This window comes from Leptinotarsa decemlineata, unplaced genomic scaffold (genome assembly GCF_025532065.1).
Source record: "Leptinotarsa decemlineata unplaced genomic scaffold, Ldec_3_MD MMD2_tig00002082_RagTag_RagTag, whole genome shotgun sequence".
Classification (NCBI taxonomy): Eukaryota; Metazoa; Arthropoda; class Insecta; order Coleoptera; family Chrysomelidae; genus Leptinotarsa; species Leptinotarsa decemlineata.
In genome coordinates, this window is record NW_027412573.1 from 8,528,284 (window position 1) to 8,555,273 (window position 26,990).

A 26,990-nucleotide genomic window follows, 5' to 3' on the forward strand; every position below is an offset into this window, starting at 1 on the left:
TTGCTTTGTTGGGGAGATTTTCTTCAAATTCTTTGTTACTGTCACTATCTTCAAGCACCAAAGACACTTCTGACTCTGATGAAGAGGAACTATCTAGTGCTACCTTCTTTTTAATAGTTTTATTTTTCTTTACAGAATCTTCTCTTTCTTTGACTCTTTTCTCTATTTCTTCCTTCTCTGGGGTGTCTGTCGCTTTCATGCATTTACCCTTCCTCCTAGCACGCGGCTGAGTTCTTGATTTTGCTTTAGGAAAGCCTCGAATTTGTTCAGGGGATTTAAATGTTGAATCAATTTTTTGAACACCATTAGTGGTTGATCTAAAATTCTACAGCGAATGATTATCCTGGGTAGAGGATCCATTCAAGTCATTCAGACCGTTGGAACTCGTGGACGGTAATGAGCTGGCATTAGTTGCTGCTGCCTTCAATGGCCGATCTGTAACAAAACTACCTAAGAAGTCTGCATCAATAAATATGTCCCGATTATAGGGAGCTATTCCAGTAGCTTTAAATGCATTAGTGATAGTTCCTGGATAGTTCCATGCACTTTTCGTGCGCCTGGCCAACGCAGTGAGCTACTTCGTAAATAGATATCGTCTGCCCTGGGTGGTGCATCATCCAACTGTCAATTGCTCTGGAATAATAGGCTTGAAATGCTTTAAAAACCCCAACATCCAGAGGCTGGAGTTTGTGGGTTGAGCTTGGGGGGAATGTGATCACTGTTATACCATTTTCTTTCGCGATGTTCAGCAACCAGATAAATATGACTCTCGTGATTATCGTACAAAAGCATGGACGGATTTTCTTTGGAACTATTACTATGCTTAATGAAGTGTTTCAGTACATCTACGAACAACTCATTGTTCATCCACCCGGATTTCGAAGCCAGCCCTAACATTCCGGGAGGAGCACCATGTAGCATGTGTGGTTTGAAGTGCACTCTTGGAAAAATCATAGCGGGTGGTAACCAAGTGACAGCTGCACTAATAATGCAACACGTAGTCACCAAGGTCCCTCTCTCTGCATTAGTCACCTTACTGACTTGACTTAACCCTTTCAAAGCAACAACCTTGCCTTGTTTATTTTGAACTGTCAGTGCAGCTGTTTCATCCAAATTGAATACTCGTGTTCCGCCCTTGAAATGCGGATTCCTGGAATAAACATCTGCCAACTTATCAAAAAATAATGACACATTGTGCTTATTGAAAGAGGATGCTCGGGAAAGAGAACATCCCTCAGGTCTTCGTAAAGATAGGGTTGGATGACGCCGCATAAATCCCCGCATCCATTTTTCCTCTGCCAATTTCTGAACTTACCAATTTTCTGGCACACGAATGTTGTTTTCTATGGCCATTTCGTAAGTCACTTGTCGACATTCAAGAAGTGGAAGACCATAAAACATTTGAGCACATTTGGTAATATAATCGGCAAGGCAGTTTTCCTGGTCTCTATCAAAGATTTTTCTTACTTCATAATTTGGAAACATGCTAATTTTTTCCGGTGAACTTTTTTGTTTCTTAACATATCGTGCTAATGTTTGAAAAGGGACATTTTTTAAAACTGTCGCTTTTCTTATAGAAGGACTAATTGAACAGCTTCATCAATTGACACTTCATCATTTTTTGAAAGCTTCTGACCTTTTCTTGATTTTTTAGGTTTTCCGTCCATTTTGAACTCAGTAAAAAATATCATTACATCCAAAAGCTACCAACAGTGAGACATTTTTGGCCATCATTGAGACATGTCTCACTGTTGGGCGTCTCGGTGTTGGCCAGTGTTATAATTTTTTAAACAACTGAACCCAACCTATAAATCGAGGTTTTAATTTTATTGAACCACTTTGCAACAATGCTAATACTATACACATAATGGTCGACAAATTACTCTTTTGTAAAGAAACAGTCTATTAGGGTAGTTCGGGGAGAGATGACTCGCCTTGTGATTTTTTTTATAACTTCTATAACTACAGGGTTTAAAAAATTTTGATCATTTATTGTCCAAAAGAAAACATGTTTACTATTAAGGTAAAAAACAACAAAAGAATACACTTTTAGACAAAATATTAATTTAAAAAAAAACTCAAAGAAGGTCATCTCACCCGTAATGTAAGGGTGAGATGACTCTTGATTATTAGTGTATGCAAAAATCATATTTGACTTTAATTTCTTGTTTTCGAGAGCACTTTTCCACATCCATGGCACAGGTTGATATATTTGGAATAACCTTCATGAAACCATTCGGTACAGTGTACGCATTGAATCCAATCATCTTGTTTCTTTGTAGTTGTATAAGGTTCACCACATCCAGCATATTCAGCGTTATCATTTTCATCGATGTCATCGCTTGAATGATCAGATAAAGAAATATTAGTATCAGAATCCTCAGAAGATGAGGCTTCCACTAGTTTTCTTGATAGTGATGATCTTTTCTTCGCATTTTCTAAATCAACTTTCTTAATAAGTTTTATACTATTTTCCTTATTTGCTCTTTTTTCTGCCTTCACTGTTTTTTTAACTTCCTTCGTAGCTTTCTCTTCTTCTTTCTTTCGTCTTTTTTCAATATGGTCTGGACTAGTTAATTCCATTGCTACCTGCTTAGCACGTTTCCTTACCTGGTCAGCGCTACTTGTTGAAGGTACAGGTGTAATTTGTTCAAGAAGAGTTCCAGGAGTAATGTTTTTTTCTTCAGCAGACGTGGAGGGAAGAGGTGACAATGAATGGTTTGGTAGTACTCTTTTGTCCAGTGTACTATGTTCTTCTTGACTATGACTAAATGCACATTCAGTTAAAAATGCATACTCTGGTATCGCACTAGGATTGAACGGATATAATCCACAAGCTTTGAAACCTCCTTTTCCATTTTCAACAGTTGCTGATTTTGACCATGCATCATCAAATAATTTGCCAAAGGATAGCCGATTAATTTTCTTAGTTGGGTTAGTTTTCACAAAAGTATTACAGACAGAATTGTAATGAGATTTTAAGGACTTAAAAAATGATCTATCCAATGGCTGCAGGAACTGTGTCGTATGACTCGGAAAGCAAAGAAGTGTTATGTCATTTGCTTCAGCATATTCTAGCATTTCAACTGAATTGCAGTGACAGGAGTGGCCATCTAAAAAAAGTACAACGGGCCCTTGAGGTTTCCGTGGAACAAAATGGGTTTTTAACCAATCTAAAAATATATCAGTGTTAACGTACGCTGATTTTGCATTCATGTAAAGTTTTGATCCAGGAGGCATACCATCTTCAAACTCCTGCTTTTTATTTTTTCCCTTAAAAATCAAACATGGTGGGAGAAACGCACCTTCTGCATTAGAACAAGACAATACAGTTACCGTTTCACCTTTTTCTGAAGATGTAAGCGCCGCTACATTTTTAGAACCTTTTTTGGCAATAACATATCCAGGTTTGTTATTGAGCTGCAAACCAGTCTCATCCATGTTATAAATCTGTGCTGGAGAGTTTAATATGTTTTTGTCGAGTCGAGTTTTTTCTATCAAGGCAAAATAATCTCTTACTTCTCATTTATTCATGCCTTGGCATCTAGCTAAAGACACCCCTTCAGATTTTCTTATACTTAAATCGGAATTTCTATGAAGAAAAGAGTGTAGCCAGTCATACCCAGCTACACCTTTTTCTTTATTAAATGGGTGTTTTATTTTCATGAAATCAGCTAATCTGAAAGCCATCTCTCTAACAGTCTGCCTTGTTGGGGCAAACCCAGCTTTTTGCAATTGCAAAATGTGGAATTTAATTTTTACTTCGTTTTCATACCCAAGTAAACAAGAAGGTCCTAAACCATGTTTATTAAAATCTCCTCGTCGAATTCTTCTTCGTAAAGTTGGTTGTGGGATACCAAAGTGCCTGGCAGCTTCATTAACACCCATTTCATTATTTGAAAGTGCATTTCCTGCTGCTTTTAGCTGATCCTCGGTCCACTGACCCCTATTGCACTTTAGCTGTCTGTTATACTTTGTAGGCATGTCTAAAAATAAATAAATTTGATTAGAAAATTGTATTCATATCACCCCTAATTTTTGAGTCATCATTCCCAAAATTCAGGGTTAGATGACTCATTTATTTTTACAATCATAGGAAAATTAAATATCAACGACAACGCTGTACAGATGATGCATAACCTATACGCAAAGTGGTTAGTATCTAAAACTCCATAAAAGACGTTTTATTTTAACTTAATTTTTAAGAAACTTTTTTCTCCATGCAAATTTTCATGAGCAAGTAAATATAATTTTTGATCTTACTCACCTATTTATTTGTAAAACTCACAAAAAATACACAAGAAATAACTACGTGACCTATGTATAACGATTCGTTGTACTGAACTAGCCGCTGTTGCCTCATTTCTGAAATTATTAAAGTGAGTCATCTGTACCGACGAGCCATCTCACCCCGAATTACCCTAAGACAATCCAACTTGAATTATAGTAGAAATACTTACTTTAGATGCGCAAAAAGACAGAAACGTGCACCTCACGTTGACAATGCTTGGGAACTGAATTTTGAGCACGCGATTTTGTTACTGGTGTCTAGTACGCCATCTATGAAAAAATTTTTGAAGGTTTGTACTTTCCTTGCTAAAAAAACTTGGGTGTCCCACTGTTGGCAATGTCTCACTTATGGGCAGTCTCCCCTATGCAAGCGGTTGAGCTTTTATCGGAAAAAGAAATCTATATATTTATCAATGTGTATTTTTGAACACACCATCATCAATTTCAATTTGTGCCCTTATAGAAATAAACTCATTAGGAAGCTAAACAGAAAACAACCTACAATGTTTCGAAATTATTAGGTTAGGTTATCTCTCATTTCTCATGCATACTAGTAAATCATTTGGTACAATTGAAGTCAGAAAGTTGGCCAAATTTTACTCGTCACTTGTTACTTGATTCCTAATTGTTATGGTATCCTAATTGTTATGCTAATAGTCTGTATATATTCACCATAATCCTCCAAAAAGTACTTCACACGAACACATTTGTGATAACTTTAAAAAGAATATACTGCGACTGTTGTCACAAACTGCAGATACAGATACATGTTTAAACTTCGAACCGCATCGTGAAGTCTAATTCTCGCTTCACTATATAGTCCAATCGACGAATGCCAAATCACTGGAATAAATAATGTATTATGGAAGCCAGCATTGCTTCAGATATGGGATACAGTGCTCTGAACAACATACTAAAAATACTGGGGTAGGGGTGAAAAGGAGAGTTGCCAAACGTCTTTTTTTACCTTAGTTTCGAATAACTCGGAAACTACGACATCTGGCGGAAAAATATATGTTGAATCAATCTACAAAAAAGATTCTGAATATAAACTTTTTCACTAGGATCAATACTCGGAAAGATATGGAAGAAAATGAATTGGGAATAAGTTTAAAAATATATTTTTTAAAAGGGCAGAAAATTCTTATAATAAATAATTGATAAGAACGCTTAGAATCACTGTAGAAGTTGAATTTCATCTACGTCGTCGTCGTTGATAAGGGCAACATTGCTGCAGCTTTCAAAAGAGACACCACAAGCCGCAGAGCAAGCAATTAATGCTTTTCCTCAGTCGCAACGCACACCAACACCCAGTGTGGTGTGCGTTGCGTCTTCTCCCCATGGTCCAACTCCATTACGTGAGTGGAGAAGGTTGTTCATCCATCGTTGTATCTGTAAGAAAGGATTGAAATGTTAAGTAACCGGCATTTTATTATGCAGTTTGTGCTAAGCATGATACTTAGGACTTACCTGTAAGTATGACCTCAGGAAGTGTTGTCTAACGGCTCCTCTGGTGGGGGAAGAATGGCTTCACCGAAAAAAGCAAGAAGGCATAGTACCTATTGTGTCTCGAGGTTTCCCCAGCCTATACAATCTCTTCGCGGTGACTACGAGTCATTCAGGAATTTCTGGAAGATTTCTCCCATGAGGTCGAGGATGTCAGTGAACAGTTTGACCATTTCGCCCCATTTCGCCTTTCCTTTTACCATGGAAGGAAGGAAAATCTTGTCAGCAGAGGAAATCATTTGATGGTCTGCCTCCATGAATAAAATGTTTTAGCAGTCTAGTGGTACCAATACAAAAAGTAGGACAATCAAATCCACGTCCTTCCAGCCACATATTACGATGGAGATATCCGCATCCCGAAGGTTGCCATCCTTGCCCATATAATTTTTGGTGAGGAAATCGACAAGTTTCATTTTATTCCTTTTATTTGCGAGAAAATGATCGTGCTGAACTGTTATGGTCGTTTTCAGGTAGAACTTGATATCCATGGAAGTATTGGTGAGCTCTCTTCTCTTCTGCTATCTCGTTTCGTATTTAAATCACTGTCACTATTAAAATCACCGCACACCTGTTATTATGCCTTCGCATGAAGGCAATATACTGCTCGAAAAAAGACAAAATAGTGGAGTATGAGTTCCACTTAACACTTATCCGTCTATTAAATTAGTGGTTTGTGTGACGACGAGAGTTGGATTATTTTCTGATGGCTAAGCATCATGGTATTGTTCCATGATGCTTAGGGTTCCAGTTTGACCTATGTAAAACATCAGCCATGGTTCACACGACATACCTATATCAATTTCAATCATTATTAATACTTGTTTTCTGATAATAAACTTTTTTTCCATTTTCTACCCTCCATATCGCCTCAAGTACCTATTGATCCTAATATAATCAATGTTGCCTTCTGCACTATTTATTCCAGTGATTTAACCATTTTTTGTCTTCGTTGATTAGACTAATGGATGGAATTTGATAAATGCTATTTTTGAAGCAATGCTTGATCTAAAATTAACAGTCATGGAGCATGACAAAAAAAACGGTTTGGAGAAACGCTGTAACTTCATTTCAAAACGAATGAAGGAAAACTGCTTCATAATGATGTGAAATTTATCAATAAATTGATATTATTTACGTGCTACAGAAAATTTTTGTAGTGGTACTACCAAATGAAACCCTTAATGAATAGCTCGGTAGGCGAATATTCACAGTTTATCTATGTAAAATTCTGTCCATTTTCAAGAAAAATGTTCCTTGTCATCCAATAAACTCATTTTCATCAGGAATATGAACGAATTTTATTGCATGCATTACTGTAAGCGATTGCGTACAGATATCGAATAGGATAAGGGGCCGGAGTTTTGATCGTGGCCGAGTTCTGATCGGCTCAGAAATGACTAGTTAGATAAGAGAACACTATACTATATAATAGAGTAATTGAATCTTTTAGACATGGACTAATAATTCGAAGATCTCAAGGAAAATCTAGATATCGTCAAAGTTGATCCAAATCTGAATGATTTATGGCATTATGAATGCACAATTACCAGTACACTCGGGGCAATGGGAGACTCCACATGCGTCATCATCAATTTGTGCAGCCGAAATAAGTTCTTGAAGTACTGCTCCGAACTAACTAACCCTTTTTATGAAGAATTTTTAATTCACTAATAACACACGATTCAAAATTCAACACTTCATCAATTATCAAGTAAATAGATCATACTTTATTTCCTATATTCAAACCTAGATATCTGACAATGAATATTAGCAGATCTATTTCCAATTTGAGGTTACGATACAAAATTTACTTACTATGAAATGTGATATGTTAGCTCGAAAGTTGGATCTAACGAAAAATAAGTTTCGCGGTACACTTTTAACTCACTTACATTGACATTGTCTAAATATTAATAACGTGCGTTAATATTTTGACATCAACTGATCACTTCCGTACTAAAGGGAACTCAAGTAGTAGAACTCATTGTTCGACAGATGTCGACAAGCTGGTTAGAGTAATTACGACCAACAGATGGCGGTTCGTGAAAATATTCACAAGCATAACAAATATATACACGAAACATTCATTCTGCAGCGGAAATTGAAATCTGAAAGGAAATTATTTGAAAATGTTATAGCCCAAAACAATTTAAAATAGAAGGTAAAGCTAAAGTTGGGGATACCCATGAGCCGCCACAGCATTTAGACGTCACTAATAAGTAACTCAATTTCACGATTCAAAATTCAACTCTTCATCAATTATCAACATAACTATTAGGTTATGTTAGGTTAGGTCCAAAGTGAATGGTTCTCTTCGACCCTCCACCGCAACCCGCAAGGGTTCATTGTGGCTCACACGTATTCAAACTAGACCAAATGAACCCAGCTTCTTGACTAAGCCGATTAGTTCGTATGATGAGTGGTCTTTCTGATCAGATGGTAGGAGACGGATACTATTAGAACTTTGCCAAAATATTATAACAGTCTCCAGAAAGCTGTTGGAAATACTTCGACATCACAAGTGATTCACGAGACCAGATGTGTCTTAAGAATGCAAATGGCGTAATGGCAGTATTCTGAGCTGCATAACTACATCGAATCAATGATGATATTACTACAGAAAAACTGAACTTCGAACGGCAGTCGATCTTTTGAAATCGCTTTTAAATTTTTACTTCTACAGTAAGATTTATTTGACGATTATGAAATGAAGGCAAATGAGAAAACTTGTGCTCATGTTATTTCACAAGACTGTCTTTTGGAAAACTATGGATAAGTTTAAATCAAAAAGCTTTGAAAATTGGTCATAGTAACTTTTGATAAGAATACCTTAAGTATACGAGTGACGACATTAATTGAAACTGCATATGTTGAAAAAAAAACATGTATCAATTTGCGTCCAAATATCGATATTGTTTTGAAAACTATTTACTTAAAAAAATAAATTTTGAACTACAGGAAAAACAAAACTCTGTAGGTCTCAAAAACGAAAACCTTGCCGATCTATATGCTTATATGAACTGTTCATCTCAAAATTACCAGCAAAATTATTCTGTGAAATGGTGGACACTTATTGAAAACACCCTGCCTTATCAATTGTTCATCACATTATTTATTTATTTATTTATTTTCAAACAGGTAAAAACCTCATTACATGAAAATAATTATTCTTATAAAAATGTCAATACAGTCTAAATCATCTAATATTTCTAATATTTATACGTGAATACAGTTACATTGTATCTACGAGTAGTTACTACATAAAGCCGAATGGAAGGAAGAAACATAGTTATTCTAAACTTGAAAAGTATTTTTTACACCACTATAAACTTGTTTGGGAGGGAGAACAAAGTTGATATCTGACATTAACAGGAAGTTGTTTGTTATTTTGATCATTGTAATGATAGGTGAACAGTTATTTGTTGATACATATGGTACATCAAAGAATTGAGTGAGTCTTGTTGTTCTTTTGGGAATTCTCTCTTTCAGTAAAGATTTGAGATTGGGACAGTTATAATTTTTTTTATATATTTTATAACACATTAACACTATAGTTGCCTGTCTCCTATTTTCTAAACTGGGTATTTTAAATTCATTTCGTAGTGCTACTGTTCTAATGGTATTATAATCCGGGTATACTTTATATTTCTTGTAATATAAAAATCTCAGAAATCTGTTTTGAATTTTTTCCAATCTATTTTTATGAACAATATAGGAAGGATGCCATACTACAGCCCCATATTCAAGTTTAGGTCTGACCAAACTATTATAAAGTGTAGTAATCACTTTAATATCATTGAAATGTGCACTTTGTCTCATTACAAATCCCATAATTCTTAGAGCCTGAGATGCTATGTAATCCAAATGAGGTTTGAACGAGAGTGTGGAGTTATAGTATATACCTAAATCTTTGACAGTCTCTACCCTGGATAATTCAATACCATTCATTAAGTAATTGTATAGTGTTTTATTCAGTTTTCGGGTGCAAGACAGGACAGAACATTTGGATATATTGAACGGAAGATCATTTTTCACACTCCATCGATAAACACTATTGATGTCCTCTTGTAGTTTGACACAATCTTGTAAGTTTTCGATCTGTCTATAAAATTTAAGATCATCTGCGAATAAGAGACACTCAGAGTACTTTATATTTTGAGTTAGATCATTAATGAATACAAGAAAAAGTAATGGACCCAAGTTTGATCCTTGAGGAACTCCAGAGTTTGCGCGAAATTTCCCTGTACAATTACCTTCATATTTGACTCTGAAGTGTCGATTATTCAAATACGATGCCAGCAATTTGAGTATTTGGGTATCAGCGCCATTTTTATGTAACTTTTCCAGTATCACATCATGATTAACTTTATCGAATGCTTTTTGAAAATCTGTATAAATAACATCAACCTGTTTATTGTTATCTAGATGGTTGAGGACATGATGAGTAAATGTTAGTAGATTTGTTGATGTCGACTTTTTTGGTACAAATCCGTGCTGTTCATCACAAATGTTTTCGCCAAAACCCCTTAACACTTTTATATAGATGATCTGTTCAAACAGTTTCGCAATAGCACACAGCACTCCTATTGGCCTATAGTTTTCAATATCAGAAACCCTGCCAGACTTATGGATAGGTGTCACTAATGCTTCCTTCCATAAGTCTGGAAACGTTTTTGATTTTATTGATGAATTATAGATATAAAGAAGAGGTTAGCCATACTCCACATCCTTTAATAATATATGGTGGTATTTTATCACTTTCTTTCACTCGGGAGCCCTGTAGCTTGAGTATGAGGGAAGAATTATTAGTTTTTTTGTTGCTTTTCGTATATGACCAGAAGTGTTTTGAATCGTTATTAATGGCATTTTCTATATTTTTTATGTATTCTTTATAGCACGTATCAATTAGTTTTTTCAATGTTCGTCTCTCCTCAACATATAGCTGCATATAATAGTTGGATAGATTTTTCAACTTTCTTAGTTCATTTTTCCGTTTCAAACATTTTTTTACTTCATAGGTAAACCAAACAGGAAACTTTCTTTTTTTATTTTTTACTCGAGGTACTAATTCATTGAGAACGTCATATATTTTACTATAGAAAAAATTTACCGCGTCATTAACATTTTCTATTTCAAACAATTCAAACAATTCAAACAATTATCAGTTGCCAATTTACAAAAATGGAGTCGACACGGGCTGTAAGATATCAATACGATAAATGCTTTCAAGTATGATAACAAATGATTAATGAACCGATATCTAACAAATTTTCATGAACTGGCTATATTATTCAACAGCAGATAAGACTTAGAGCGGCTATTTTTTTACAACTTACAGCTACAACTTACAGCTTAGCAACAAAGAGTAAACAATGCACAACGCATAGATAAACAACCAACAATTATTATATTTTGCTACAGTGACGACATAATATGGACTGCCCGTTGAGGAGAGAACAATTAAAAAAAGATGGAGAAATTCACGTCTTGGTATTTACGTCAGTCGTACACTTAATGTCAGATACGCTGCCTGTTCAAAAAATAAGGTGAAGTTTTATTTTTCTCAAAAAATATTTCTTTATTCATCCATTTCTATTTTGTCCCCTTCAAAGTAGTCCTGTTTAGATATAATACACTCGTGCCAGCGTTTTCTCAAATCCTCGAAGCAGTTTCGATACACACTTCCTGGTATGTCCTTGATCTCTCTCAGTGATTCGGTTTTTATCTACTCAATCGTGGCAAAACTCCGTCTTTTCGTGGTTCTCCTCAATCTTGGCAACAGGAAAAAGTCCCAGGGACCAAATCTGATGAATACGGTGGCTGAAGCATGATTACGGTATTGTTTTTGGGCAAACCGATATGCCGACATCCTCAGCAACTTCTCTAATAGTGATTCGACAATTCTCCATAACAATTTTCCTCACTTTCCAAACTTTTCAACGGTTGTTGATGTGCTGGGGCGTCCAGGGCGAGCGTCGTCATTGACATTCTCACAATCTTATATGAAAAACTTGAACCACTTGTAAACATGTTTCCGACTCAGAGTCCAACCACCGTATGTCACTGTCAACATTTCAAATGTTTTTGAGCACTTAATTCCATTTTTACACAAAATTTGATGCAAATTCTTTGATTCATTCTTTTCGAAAGCAGAAAATGGCCGAACTTGCAAAACACTTCTAATTTGTATGCCTCTCACCAAAAAATTAAACATGCTGATCAGCTGAAACTGTGAACATATGCTCGAGACCGGTTAACCAAAAAAAAAAAAAAATAAATTGCTAATCGAATGTACGTTACGTGTTGCATATTTCTATTGTGAAAATTTTGGTATTTCAATTGTCACACGATGCTATGACGCAGTTGCCAAGACGTTGCGTGATTCGCAAGTAGACCTGACGGCCAGTCCATATCATCATGTCAATGTTTTGCTTGACGTGGCGAGGACGAGTACAACTTTTATTGCGTATACCAGTGAATCCCCGCGCAGCCGCTTTGGCAGTCATCAGAGTTGCAACTGTAGAAAATGAACTGAATTGCTTTTTTCCTGTTGTTCGGTTGTTTAACAAGCGATCTTTAGAGATATTCTTGAAAATATGTTGAGAATGAAACTGGAAATGTTACCTTAGTAAAACTGAACACAAGGGAACGCCTGTCAGAAAACCTAGGCTTCAGGGTATAACACCTCGGCGAATATTGGATTAGGAGATGATAGATGAAACTAGAATTTCTGGCGTGTAATGAATCCAAAACCAGCACTGTTCTCAAAATACCATAACTGCAACATTTTTCTCGACGCGCGATTCACACTAACCAAGTTGGCGTCTTCAGGAGATGAAGTACTCTAATTCTTTAGCTTTACTGTGGGATCGTTTATTCATGGAATAAAGAGAATAGTAGATACCCGAGAATAATTTAAGATACTCTCGGGCTGTATTGTCTAACCACCGGACTTCTATATCTGGATATGAAACAAAATCGTATCAGGTTTAGGTTTGATGAAATGGGTCAGGCATCTATTCAAATCGGTAGATAGGTAGGCGTAATCTCTTAGACAGGCCCGCTAGATCTCCTGATATGACACTGTTGGATTTTTCGTAGGTATTCATGAAATAGAAAAAATCATGTATAGCATAAGAGGTGCTTGCAACAAAATTCCCCAGAAACACTGATAATAATAATAACGATCTTTCAGAATATGTTAACAATACAAGTGAGACGTATATTGACAAAACATAAAAATAGAACGACGTTACTGGAGGTTATATGAAAGATAATAATATTGTATGTAGATATGTGAGTAAATGTATGAATAAAATATTTCTTTTGGTAACTGTGATTGAAACAGTCTTCAAAATATTGTAAGGTTACATTATGAGTACCTTTTTAATTTATTTCTGAAGATGCAAGAATCAAATACAGATCATTAATGCAAAAATCGTTCAGAAAAACATAAATGTAGCCAGTACATACAATTTATAATTATACTATCTCAAATCGCGAAAAAGCAGGTTTCGAAAACCGTAATTTTTAGGATAAACACTGCGCTGTGAAACACTGGATATGCATTTGGTGAATCATCAACATTTATATAACAGGCTAGGTAAGGTTAGGTTAGTAATGAGTCCGTAGTAGTAGGAAACTAACGGTTTTAGATGAGAAAATAAATAGTTCCAAGTGTGTAGTGTTTGTGTAGTATTGTTTTGTAACCGTGCACTAGGATCTTGGATGAACAGGTTGGTAAAATGTAAACTCAACATAGTATCTTTTGTTTATTTGTGGCATATCGGTCAAATGTATTGTTAGTTGCAAGTTACGATAATAAGGAAAGTTCTTGAATTCCACTCAATGATCAGACAGTTTCAGTCAGACTCAGACCGAGTCTGATGGAAGGGATTTTAGCAAAAAACCGCTAAGTAAAATATATGTTCCAAAAATAAACCACTTGTTGACAATTACTAACCAGAAGTTTTTTCAGCGGTTACCTGAAAAATATATCAGGTATTGAGAAAGACAGGTTTTCGCTTTTTACTTCTTAATTTTTTTAGAAAAAATGTGGGAATCTTCCGAAGAAAGAAAGAAAGCAATTAATTTCAAAATAAACTCTTCACAAAGATGTGTAGATGATGCAAAAATAACTGGAAGAAAATGGCCTCTCGAAACTGATGAGAAAGTGAAGAAAATTGTTATGGAGAATCGTCGAATCATTCTTAGAAAAGTTGCTGAGGATATCGGCATATCGGTTGGCTCATGCAATGCAGTTTTTTCGAAAATTTTGGACATTAAGCGTGTGACAGCAAAGTTCGTTCCAAAATTGCTGAATTTCTTCCAAAAAAAAACATCACATGGAATTGTTGAATGAAGTTAACGGCGTACGGTCAATAGGGACTATTATCTTGAAGTTATGCGCCGCTTGCAAGAAGCAATACGAAAAAAACCTCCGGTATTGTGAAAAAACAATTCATGGCTTTTAAAAATTTGTCTGTTTAAAATCTGTTTTTCCGTTAACCAGCTGTCGCACCCCTACGAACGACAACCCTCAGAAGTCGAAACTTGTGCGAGCTAAGGATTAACGAGGTCTTACCTTTTAACGTGCGATTCCTAACACGGGTTGGACGATAGCAAGTGAAGATCGATCGTTCAGACTAGGGCTTGAACCACCGACCAACACGGCAGTCAATTCGAGTGAGTGAACAAATCACCCACGCCGAACCGCTTGGCTACCGGTTCTCACTATATTGCACCTGCTCAATCATCGTTGCTTGTTCGTAATTTTTTTGACAAAAAAACATCGTAATCATGCCTCAGCCACCGTATTCACCATATTTGGCTCCTGCGACTTTTCTGTTCCCAAGATTGAAGAGATCCATGAAAGAACGTCGTTTTGCCACGATTGAGGAGATAAAAACCGAATCGCTCAGAAAGCTCAAGGACCCGGAAGACTTATATATTTGAAATGAGTTTACTGAACTTTCAAACTTCTCCAGATCTACCACTCTCTTTGGGGGTCTTCATTCTCAATTTGTCCAAGAGTCTCTATTTCTGTTTTTGTGCAATTCTTGGCATCAGTTCTTAGACGCGAAATGCGTCTTGAAATGAAAAAAGTTTGTGAAAATTGTTTCATTATTATCACGGATAGTCTTACAATATTACTGTATGGGACTGCTTCACCGATTAACATTTTCGTTGGCCAAAAAAGAAGTAATCTTGTAGGCTGCATTTCATCAAAAATAAAATAATTTTGGCCAACCAAAACATTATTCATTTATGTTGAGCCAGTTATGGAACTCGTGTGACCTCAAAGTCCTCTAGAAACGCCCACCACAACGATTTCCCGGACGGATGCTGTATCAGCCCTATTTTGATAAGCATTTGTATAAAACTGTTAGTAATGACACCTCTCGTCACTCTTTACTTATCCTTTGTACAAGACTGAATAAAGTAATTTGTCATTTTCCAATTTCTAAGTTTTTCAACTCCTCTTTAAAAAGTGTTTTCGCCAAGCCACGACGAAAACTAGCAGCACCATAGAGTAATATTGTAAGACTATACATGATCATAAATTCACAAATATTTTTTATTTCTGAGTAATTTTTTAGGACAAAATTACTTTGGCCTTCTACAATTTTTATATTATGATACCGTATTTATTAGGTCTGTGGAATTTTGTAAGCCCAAAAATAGAACTTTTCAAGAATAAAGTTCTGGGAACACATTTTTAAATTTTTTTTTTGTAGGGGAAGCAAACAATACTGTCCTTTCTTTGGTTCAATACCATCATCGGTCTTTAAATGGGTCAACTGATGGTTCTTAGTTTGAAGGCAGTTGACAATGTTTCGTGGTGAATTTCATTAATTCGGACTTCCATTGTCTAATGTGATATAAGTCGATTTGAAACACCAAGTTACTTCACGACCTTTCGATAGTTAGTATTCACAATCGTCTTCGGGTGATAACTGGACTTATTCCTCAGAGATCTGACTATTTATAGGCCATTCGAGTGCTTTCTCCTATCCCCTCTTCTCTCTCTTCGCTTCATCAGTTTTAGCGGAAGCTCCCCACCAACTCCCGCCGTTTGATTAGAGGTTTCCATATGTTGCGTATCTCTACGCTAGCTTGGCTAAATGCGTTGTCCAAACGTGCTCTGCGATTCCTGATTTGCAGGTTTCTCCTCACTCTGTGTGTTTCTTATGCTGCAATGCGACCTTTCAATAGCCTCTTAGTTTCGAAGATGTATGATTCTCCGCACTCGCAAGGTATCCAGTAAATGCAATTCTTCGAATCGCAGTCCGCGATTCCAAACCGCCTGGTTTTCGTGAGGCTGCTACGGATAGTGTTCCCAGATCTGAAGCAGGTTCTGATGTTATACTTGGACCCAATCTTTCTCATCCTTTCCGTCAATCCTCTGATGTAGAGAAGTACAAGTACTGGTTGTGGCGGCTTCTCTTCCTTGTGGAGCTCTTGCTGTCTTCTAGCTAAAGTCTGTTCCACCATCACTCTGGCGTAACCATTTCGTTGAAGGTCATTTTTCATGATGCCTATTTCCTTTTCGACGATTGTGGATACTAACAATCGAAACGTCGTAAAGTAACTTGGTATTTCAAATCAATTTATATCATATTAGACAATGGAAGTCCAAACTAATGAAATGATGGTTCTCAACTAGTAGATCAATGCTACCATACTAATAAAATCTTGAACTTACCGATAACTGTCGCAGGCAGCCCAGCGTTGGCAAAAAATTTGTGGCAATAGCCTGAAACAAAACCGTTGCAATAAAGTCGCGTCGGTTCATGAGCTAGATGAGCAAGAATAAGTCGTCTAACAAGTATAGTGTCGGCAAACGTTGAATCTACAATAGAGTACCGTTGAGGTGAGGCTTGCTGAGTTGTAGAGTCTATCACTAGTATCTACCCGCATTTTTTCCTTCATTAGATTCTCCCAGGTTTCTTCACATCTTTGTTGGATTCAGTATTAGTCCAATGTCCTATACCATATCCTTCCTTAACTTTTCAAATGCTTTTTTAGTTTGATTGTGTCACCCGTGCCAGGTCATCATTCCACCAGGAAGCATTCCTATTTGATCTATAGGTAACTGTAGAGCGATTTTTCGTATTTGTTGAAGAACGATAGGTAGGTACTTGTAATCGATCGGTTACCAACTTTTTTTTCAAAATCCATCTGGTCTAAACAAATGTCATTATGGTCTTAGATCTGTCTCAAATTTATTAGTTTCCATAGATCGTAGATGAAAAGTACTTGTTTGAACGTCCATTACCTTTTTTAAGGATCATCGAGACCTTTCATTACGGGAAGTAATAGCTTATATTTGTTGTCCATTCAGTTCCAACGAGTATGAAGAGGTTGCCACATCCAAGGTGCCCTCTGCATGGATTCAAGACTACTCTACTCTGGGAGGTCGTCTGGTTAGGTTAGGTTCAAAGTGAGAGGTCTATTCGACCCTCCACCGCAATCCGCAAGGGTTTATTGTGACTCTCACCTATTCTCATTCGAACAAATAAACCCAGCTTCTTAACGAAGCCGATTAGTTTGTATGGTGAGTGGTTTTTCAGGTTAGATGTGTCGGCTCTGCCGAACTCTAAAGACCTGATTCGGTCCTCAGCGGGGAAAGCACCAAGTATTTGCTCTGCTGTGTCTTCATTTTCCAAACAGAGGCGACACACACTGTCTTCCGACAGTCCGTGTCTCTGCATATGATCATTCAAATGACAGTGACCTGTAAGAAGGCCTGTTAGGTCGTCTGGTACTCGTATACCAAAACCAATTATGATTACAATTGACAATTATTTTTAAAATTCCTGGAAATACGAAATTTGTAACAATATTACCAAACCTAAAGAAACGCTTCGGGTGTCCCATGCATTTAAGGTAATGATAAATATCATCATCGCTATTTCGTAAATATTTGAAGTGTTTGGATCATATATTCAGTGAAAACGAACAATACAGGTATAATAAAAGATCGATTATCAAGTGTAACTGATAATTTTTTTTGCGAACAATGCACTGAACATATCTACCCAAAGTATTGTTATTTTCCGTTCTGTGTGTTACAGGTGTGTCCTCCTCCAAAGTTGAGATTCCAATATGAGTGAAGATATTAAAAAATACAAATCGATGGAGAACGTATTAAACAGCATCAATAAGAAATGTATTTCCTTATCTGATGACGACAGGAAGAGAAATAATAAGATTTTGAAAGAGGTAACGATTTTTAAATAAATTAATATTCAACAATAGAGTCTCAATAAGTATTTTTGTAATCTTATTTTAAACCAAGACTTAAAAGTTTTGAGTTCTTAATGTTTTCTCTCTGGTCATGAAAGGTCGCTTCTGGTAGAGAATTTCCAAACGTATGTCTGAATCAGGACATGAGAAAAGTTATAGTTATACGTTTTTCCTTGTAGGTACAATAGTTTCTCCAGGCGTGTCCAATACTTATAATTAGTATTGAATCGGTTATTAGCTCCCAAAGGCTGCATTAATTAAGGAATTTTCAATCCAGAGCCTCTATTTTTGCTGAATTCTAAACATGTTTGGTTCATGTGATTAAATATTGCCATGATGAAGATGTAGCGAGTTTTTGTAGAGATGGAGACGTTCCGTCAAAAATGTTCTACAGAAAGCCGTGGATTTTTGGAATTTCTTCCTGACGTTTCGCTGGCGTGAGTGGCTAGCTTCTTCAGAGGTTTAATCATCTTGGCTTGCTGTCCGACGAGAAACTTTTTGGCTTCGTAAAGCGTTATTATTCCTTGTCAGGTAATCAGTTGTATTTGTACCTGCACTTGTACCTGTACTTGTACTTGAACCTGGAACATTAAATGAGGTTCCATATTCGATTGAGGTTCACCGCTTCTTTTTTTCTGTTAAAATTCTCCGTGTGTTTATGGATATCTATTGCCTACCGTACCAGTTGGCTATGGTACCCCTGGTTGGGGGCAATTAGTTCTGTGTTTTCAAACAAAAATCTATGGTCTCCTTCACTAAGTGCGTGTTCTGCCACAGCTGACTTGTCCGTTTGGTCTAGTCTGCAGTTCTTTTTATTCTCTTTCAGTCTTGTTCCCATGGATCGTTTGGTGGTTCCGATATATACCTTTCCACAAGTGCACGGTATGCGATAGACGCCTGCCTGTATCCATTCGAGATCGAATAGATACAGTGCCTCCGAGAACTATTGGATAAACACGACGTCGAAACAGTCTTCAAACCCACGACGAAGATACAACAAAGCTTCAGATCGGCTAAAGACAAAATAGCCCCATTATCATCAGCAGAGGTCTATCGCATACCGTGCACTTGTGGGAAGATATATATCGGAATCACCAAACGTCCATGGGAACAAAACTGAAAGAGCATAAGTGGAACTGCAGACTAGGCCAAATGGACAAGTCAGCTGTGGCAGAAAACGCACTTTGTGAAGGAGACCACATAATTTTGATTGAAAACACAGAACTAATTGCCCCCAATCAGGGATACCATAGCCGACTGGTACGGGAGGCAACACACGAAGAATTTTAACAGAAAAGAAGAAGCGGTGAACCTCAATCGAATATGGAACCCCATTTTAAGGAATTCGAGAATAACGAACAGAATGACGACAGGCGGCAAGATTGTTAATGTTCCAGGTTCAAGTACAGGTACAAGTACAGGTACAAATACAACTGATTACCTGACAAGGCATAAATACGCTTTACGAAGCCAAAAAGTTTGTCATCGGACACCAAGCCAAGATTGTTAAACCTCTGAAGAAGCTAGCCACTCGCGCCAGCGAAACGTCAGGAAGAAATTCCAAAAATCCACGGCTTTCAAACTCGAAAAACAGTGACACTGAAAACCTCAGCCGCGAAAGTCTAAACCATTTTGTCGTTATTCTACAGAAGATAAGAAGTTGCCCACGGCTTCACGAATGAACTCCAATGATTGGGGGCCTAAGGTACCAAATGTTTTGATTCCCATTGCATAAAAAATACAGAAGTCGAAGGAACGTGACAAGGAGCCAAACTATCGACGCATGTGAAATCCCAGATAACCGGTTTTCCTTTCCGCCAAGGAATGGCACGTTTGATTACATCATTTACAGCTTGATGACGGGAAAAGCGCCCGGCGCTAGATCTATAACTTGATCCATGATATCCTCGGGAACCTAGTCGAAGGCTTACAGCAACTCTAAAAGATTCAATGTCTAATAATGTATCAGGATGAAACTGGTGAGGCATCCAACCAAGTGCTTGCATATTTTGACGACACTTCTTTTATACGTGCCTTATCTATAGGAGATTTAGCCAAGTCTAACAAATTATTTAAGGCATTTTTTACAAGAGGAATAACTCAGGTTTGTTGAAGATTTTTTCTGGTTCTTGGTACTTCTAGATTAGTTCGTGAGATCCATAGTTGTTCGGCCTCGCTCAAATTGTTATCCGATAGAAAGGAGGGTGGTAAAATTGAATCTATCATATTGATCACACTATAACTCGAAGAGAGGAAGGTAGGTAGTGAAAGATCAGTGATTGTACAAATGCCTGATGCCATGCATTGCTCTCCAATTGATCATTCAATAAAAGGCGAAGAGTGTTACGAATTTCTGCATCAAACTTGATCAGATAAGTTTGGTGATGCCAGGTTGGAAAACATCTCATGACATGGAGGAAGGACCTTTGGAATAGTCAAACAGTTTCTGAGAAGATGGAAAGCTACATGTCTTGGAAGATCATGAACACGAGAAGACATAATTCTTTATTGTGTTTCAATATCGGTGACACAATCAGTCACGGTGTACAGTTTTCAAAACTTAGGCAAACCTTAAACTTTGTAGAATTTAATTCGATATAAATGTTTGTGAAGTGGCTGAGGCCACTTCCTTTTGATCATAAACTGTTTTTGATCTTCCTCTTGAAGATGATCACTTGGTGATCGAAACACTTATCGAGGTGTTAAAATAACGGTTTGGTGTTGGGAAAAAACTCCAGTAATAAGCATAGAAGGGTTTTCCTATTAAAAATATTTATCCTAATTAGAGTGTTTGCCTCAGAATTCCTCCTTCAACCATTTCCAAGTGACCTGATCTATGCCAGGTTAGGATAGAGGTTGAGTTACGACTACTTACGATTCAGACCATATGCTATGGTTTGTTTGAGAAATCGTCGGGCGGGATGAAGTTGTTGAGAATTGGCAATATGTGAAATTATAAAATTATGTTTCAGTTGCTCGATCTGATAATACCAAAAATGAAAGAGAATGACAGTCTATTTAAGGAAATGTACAAACGTGTATTTTATGGAGGAAGCTATTATGATGGTTTGAGGGTTGGCCAACCCGATGAATTCGATCTAGATTTACTGATGACTTTGCCAAAACTGGTCGAGCCGGTTCTGTCAATAAGTAATCTTCCTGGTTTCGTTCACTTGAAATTTAACGATTTCATGACATTCCACAAACAGACTGATATGGTTGTCCGTTACAAGTAAGTATACTTTTTGATGTTGGTTGAGGCAAGGTTATGATACGTTCTCGTGCTCTTTAGTGTAAGTGGAATGATGGCATGTAACTATTACTGGTTTGCAAATCAGAAAATTGTTCCCAGCGTACTGACCAGCGGCGGCTCGTCAGAGGAGGCAAGGGAGGCTTAGCCTCCCCATAAACTTTGAGGCTATTCATCGCAATAAATTAAAAGATATTGACAAATGATTATGATTATTTTTTATAAAAATGCTTGGGTATCATTAATTTACCATTAATTTTTAATATAAATACATAATATGCCCGAAAAAACACTATCACTCACTACGTAGTACGTACCACACTGTATCCTGCATCAACAAATGTCAAACGCACCGCCCATGAACGAATAAACCATCAACCCGAAATAATAAATGTCATACGTTGCAAGGGAGCTAAGCCTCCGAACTCTTTAAAAAACACAAGCTCCGCGAGACCGAACCAACCAGCGACATACGTCCCGATTTGTAATTTCAGTTGAGGAAATTATAGCGATAGAGGAGGCTAGCCTCCAGTTGGTCTCCGTTAGTGTACGACTGCGTTTGTTTTTTATTCAATTATTCGGACGGGATGCCATGACGGACCGGGACTGAAAAATATTTCGGTAAATCGTTTTAGTGTTTCTTGATAATATTTGTTATTTCTGTATAAAACAGGCAGTATTGTATTATAGCAATGCTTTTTGGTAATATTTTTAACGTGTTTTGAAGTGTTTTCTTTCAATTTCAAGGTGTTTTCTGGTTTTCACTTTTTGGTAAGTTTTTTTTTTTCATTTATTATGGATAAGTTGGACGAAATGAAAAAATCTAACGATATAGTCGATTGGTTGCTGACAAATAATTTTAAGTCTTTATCTTATGATAATAAATTTTACATTATTAAAACTCTGGGAAGGCCTCAACCAAATTTGATTTCAATTAAAGCGTCAGATAATCGACAAAATCGAAGATTTAATATTAGTTGGTACAATTAATGCGATTGGTTAACCGGCTCCATTAAACGAGAAAAACTTTTTTGTTGGCCCTGTGTTTTATTTTCCGTACAAACCGAATACCAAATGTGGTCTAAAATAGGATACTCCGATTTAAAAAATTTACCTCGTTCTACAGAAAGACATTTTAAATCTAAGGAGCATATATTTTCGTCTTGTAAATTAAATTTATTCAGCAAACAAAATATATCAACAGCTTTAGATACAGCTCAAAAAGAGGCCATAATTTCGTTTAATAATCAGGTTAGGGAAAATCGATCGAATTTAAAAAGACTTATCGATATTACGATTTATTTGGGTTCCCAAGAATAATTAGTTTTCGCGGACACGATGAAACCGAAGATTCGATTAATCGCGGCAATTACAATGAACTTTAATTGTTATGGGGCGAATATGATTCACAATTTGACACTTTTTCAAACTATAGCGTTTTTTCGCAAAAACCATCCAAAATGAGCTTATAGACAGTGTGACATATATTATTAAGTAAAATATAAGCAAGGATATTGAAAGTGTTTCTTTTTTTGCATGGGAAATTGATGAAACTACCGATATTACCTGTACATCACAACTTTCAATCGTTTTTAGATATGTCAAAGATGGTAATGTGATAGAACGTTTTATGGGTTTCCATGATGTTTCATCTGGGCGCACAGCTGTACGTGTGACACCTATAATTTTAGGCAAAAATTAATTGCGCAAACCTATGATGGGACTGCGGTCATGGCCGGCCATTTAAATGGTTTACAAACTAAAATAAAGTCCATAGCTCCTCATTCACTTTTTACGCATTGTCATGCCCATGCCCTAAATTTAGTATTAAGATTGATGTCTTTGATTTTATCCTAAACAGTGACGATTTTGATACCGACGACCAAAGTCTTAGGGAGGCGAGAGGTTTCAAATATATTTCAAATGATCACAAGTTTTGTTTCTTGTTAGAAATATTTAAATTAATATTTGAACATACCGCTGTTGTTTTTTCTATTCTTCAAAATTAATCAACAGATATTAATTACTCAAAACAACGATTAAACAATTTAATAGAAACTTTGATGAATTTTAGAAATGACGATACATTTTTAATAATATTTTCGAATCAATTGATTTAACTCTCGAACCACCGGCGCCGAAAAAAAAACCAATTTAGACTTAACCATTTGAGACAAAATTATAAACAGATTTATAATGAAATATTGGACACCTTTTTAATGCAAATCAAACTTAGATTTGAAGATTTACTTAAATTAAACTACTTTGATTTGTTGTTTGAAAAATGTTCGTCCTGTACCAAAGATTTTCCCCAAAAACTTTATAACGACTTGATAGCTCAGTATCCATTTTTCGAAGTCTCCTTCAGATTTATTGAATTTTATGTTTGAAAATTAAAAATCAAAAATGATTTATATTAAATAACTCAAAAATAACCCTTTTTTTTTGTTTTTTCAATGGTCAGTTTTATACGTATAATTTTCGGCAATACACAATTTTTGTTTGCATTTATGCAACTATTACGTATTTTGCTTTAAATAGGTGCGGTACCCCAAAAAATTTTAGCGCCTCCGGCTTTTCTGTGTGTACATAGTCTTTATGACTTTAGCCTCCCCTGTTCTCCAATGCACGAACCGTCCGTGGTAATGACGTCACAGGCCGGCCTGAAATGAAAGTCAACTAGATTGATATATTTTGGACGAAAGAGCACCCTTCCTCATCCTTCTCCTATAAGAGTTTTTCACATTTTTGACAAAATGGAAAATACATCTTGCAGATTAGCAGACTTTTTGCCCTTTGCTGAAAGTAATATCGGGTATGTTCTTACATTTCCTACTAAAAAACACCATCCTCCACCGTCTTCGTACCAAAAATTTCACATAATAAAAAAATCAATGAACCTCGCATGTTGACCAAAATTTTCGCTAATCAATATATTTAAATGATCAAAATGGTCGAAAAAGGTCAATTTTACTAGTTCGGACTTCCTTTGTCTAATATTATTTTCAATCTATGAAACAATAAATAAAATTAAAATGTATAGCTAAAATATCGATTATATTAAGCAATAAAACGTAAATGAAATTAATAAAACGAATAAAATAATCAAGATGAAAGATGAAAATGACCACAATCGTCTTCGGGTGATGACTGGACTATTCCTTCGAGAGATGACTATTTATAGGTAATTCGAACGCTTTCAACTATCCCCTCTTCCCTCTCTCCTCTTCACTGTTTTAGCGGGAGTTGACCGTTTTTCCGCTTGATTACAGATTTCCATATGTTATTGCTTATCACTACGCTAGTTTGGCTGAATACGTCATTGGAAAACATATATGCAGCTTCAATGTTCCTCCCAGTGTATGATCTCAGCTTGGGACCACTGATGTTATGTTGATGAGTCCAAACATGCTCTGCTATTCCTGATTTGCTGGTTTCTCCTCGCTGTGGGTTTCTCTTGTGCTCGGCAATGCGGACTTTTAATGGTCTCTTAGTTTCACCGTTATAAGATTTGGCGCACTTCGAATCCGGTAAATGCAATTCTTGGAATAGCAGTCCGCATTTTGTGGCCTGGTTTTCGTGCTAAGAAATCTCTCTCTCCATGAACATATCGCATTCGTTGTCGTATTGCACATCTTGACATCATACATCTTGCACATAAATACATTATGCACATACATATTGCACATGCATACACACACACACATCGGATGGCGTTTCCGGATCCGAAGCAGGTTCTGATGTTGTACTTGGACCCAATTCTTCTCACCTTTTCCGAATATTCTCTGGCGTAGGAAAGGACAAGCACTGGTTGTGACGGCTTCTCTTCCTTGTGAGGCTCTTGCTGTCTTCTAGCCAAAGTCTGTTACACTATCACTTTGAAGTAACCATTCCTTTTAAGATCTTTTTCGGTGATGCCTAGTTACAGAGCCCGAAAGCTCGGTCTAATAGAGTCTTGATGATTCGTCTTTTAGTCGATTGATGGTGGTTGGATTCGTGGTTCAGATACTGTCCCGTGTGAGTGGATTTTCGGTATACAGATGTTTCCCACTCAGTGTCGGTCCTCTTCACCAATACGTCCAAGATTGGCACAAGCCACGTCAAAAACGAGTGAAGTTATCGGTGGATTCACTAAAGTATGTCCTATACCGCTCACTATCGTTTCTTGAAGTGGCATACAGCTGGTAAATAACTTGTTTTCGTAGTTTTTTGAAAAGAATGTAGTCCTTGTAACCGTTGTTGATAGCAATTCGTTTTTTGACAGTTGATACATCAAGAAGAGTACTTCGACCACGCGACTGAAGACGACTGCCGCAGTTGCAGTCGAAACGTTTGGGGTTTATAACCAAAAAACACCACGACAAAACCTGAAAACCAACCAAAACATTGACGCCAGCCCGTGAAAGCCTACATTCTCACAGCAATTTGTTTGATAAAACTCAGTTCTCTCTGAAAATTCAATGTTTTGAAATGCTTGGAAACTAATAGATTCAAGAATTCGAAAAAATTACTGAATGACCAAATACCAAATGACCGGACCACTATGTTAGACTGTTTGTTTTGATTTTAGGAGTTCTTGGTGAAATGATGCCTTTTCCAGTCTCGATTCTTAACATCATACCAGACAAATACAGAAAACAGTAATTCTTGGTTCACTAAGTATTTCTTTTAAGAGTACACGATTCTCGGATCCAGTGATCACTTACCAAAAGGTTGTGGGGAGTGATCAAAGGTTAGTAATGATGCCACATTCTCCAAATGGACCGAAGCTTCGGGTACATTATCTGACAGTGAACCCATTTCAGTAAATGATAATAAAAATGGTGAATATAAATAGTTTTGATTATGCCTACAATTATTTTTATTCATTATAAAATGAATATAATTGTGAAGGTTCAACCTGCTAAGTTCTTTTTCTACTGATGAAAAATGTGAAATTTTAGTATATTCAGTGGTTGGTGTTCGTTTTTTGACGGAAGAGCCCGAGATGCAAGAATTGTTGCCGATCTGCAAGTTATACACACATAATATTTTTTTTAGTGTAGTACATAAGTGAGAGTATTTTTTGTTGTCTGGAATATTTTAATTTTCATTACTTTTTCCACTTATTTCGGTGCACAAATTCATGACGTATATGTACTCTTTAGTTATCCAAAGTGTAAGTACACTGTGAACAATTTGCTGACAGAAAACTGAATAGTAACACTATCAAAGTAACATGAAATAACAATTCATTAAAATTTCAACAGTGAAAGTTCTAAGCTTCATTCTCCATTTTCTACGAATCAAAATATAGTTGGAAGTTTAGTGAACAATTAGGTAGTATTCAGAAAACTAAAATCAATAGTGAATGAAATGCAAGGAAACTGCGATTGAAAAACTAAAAAAAAACATATTTATACAAAATACAAATGCAAATCAGCCCATAAAGAAATGGCTAATGCATATCCCAAACTTTTACTCTTACTTTAAACTAAATCAATTGGAACGTTCATATAGGTACCACATCATATACTTTCTCAACTTCTCTGGTTCCCAAACGTTCGCTATTTCAATTTTTCAAACTATTGGTAGGTAGTCAATAAATTGTTGAATCAAAACACCCTTAATTTACGTCTACAGAGCATGCACCACTTTTTCGTTAAAATAGTTTATGAATGACCTTGTTCATATTAATTTTTAATCCTTATTATTA

At 36.4% G+C, this 26,990-nt stretch overlaps 3 protein-coding genes across 14 annotated transcripts in view; 1 reads left to right on the top strand and 2 right to left on the bottom strand.

The window, feature by feature from the left end:
• Positions 1-26,990, bottom strand: part of LOC111507504 (cyclic GMP-AMP synthase-like receptor) — a 49,923-nt gene that overhangs the window by 22,532 nt on the left and 401 nt on the right. For 2 of the 7 annotated variants that reach the window (XM_074176956.1, XM_074176955.1), the window contains exon 2: positions 16,502-16,552. The exons of 1 other annotated variant lie outside the window; for it this stretch is intronic. The gene's annotated coding sequence lies outside the window, so the exon portion shown is untranslated. Of the gene's footprint in view, positions 1-4,962; positions 5,102-7,611; positions 7,752-11,145; positions 11,257-16,501; positions 16,553-26,990 lie in introns of those variants that run through there. 4 more of the 7 variants (XM_074176952.1, XM_074176953.1, XM_074176958.1 and 1 more) reach the window with 4 other exon arrangements.
• LOC111507502 (uncharacterized) lies at positions 442-4,951 on the bottom strand. Of its 3 annotated transcripts, XM_074176951.1 has the most exons (3): positions 4,461-4,951; positions 3,776-3,986; positions 442-1,150 (listed from the first exon to the last, which is right to left on the bottom strand). In XM_074176951.1, the coding sequence occupies exons 2-3, from the start codon at positions 3,982-3,984 to the stop codon at positions 658-660; spliced, it is 702 nt and encodes a 233-aa protein (XP_074033052.1). In that variant the 5' UTR covers positions 3,985-3,986; positions 4,461-4,951; the 3' UTR covers positions 442-657. The 3 variants fall into 3 exon arrangements, with proteins under 3 accessions (XP_074033052.1, XP_074033050.1, XP_074033051.1); XM_074176949.1 differs by lacking the exon at positions 442-1,150 and having other exon boundaries at positions 1,157-3,986; XM_074176950.1 differs by lacking the exons at positions 442-1,150; positions 4,461-4,951 and adding an exon at positions 4,268-4,452 and having other exon boundaries at positions 1,157-3,986.
• LOC111504567 (cyclic GMP-AMP synthase-like receptor) overlaps positions 13,302-26,990 on the top strand; it is a 44,568-nt gene continuing 30,879 nt past the window's right edge. For 3 of the 4 annotated variants that reach the window (XM_074176945.1, XM_074176948.1, XM_074176947.1), the window contains exons 1-3: positions 13,391-13,532; positions 17,874-18,021; positions 21,018-21,277. In XM_074176945.1, coding sequence (XP_074033046.1) covers positions 17,905-18,021; positions 21,018-21,277 — 377 coding nt within the window. In that variant the 5' untranslated portion in view covers positions 13,391-13,532; positions 17,874-17,904. Of the gene's footprint in view, positions 13,533-17,873; positions 18,022-21,017; positions 21,278-26,990 lie in introns of all 4 variants that reach the window. The other variant, XM_074176946.1, reaches the window with a different exon arrangement.

Bases quoted from the DNA above. Each gene is read 5' to 3' on its own strand.
- LOC111507502 (XM_074176949.1), bottom strand. From the start codon at position 3,441: ATGGATGAGACTGGTTTGCAGCTCAATAACAAACCTGGATATGTTATT.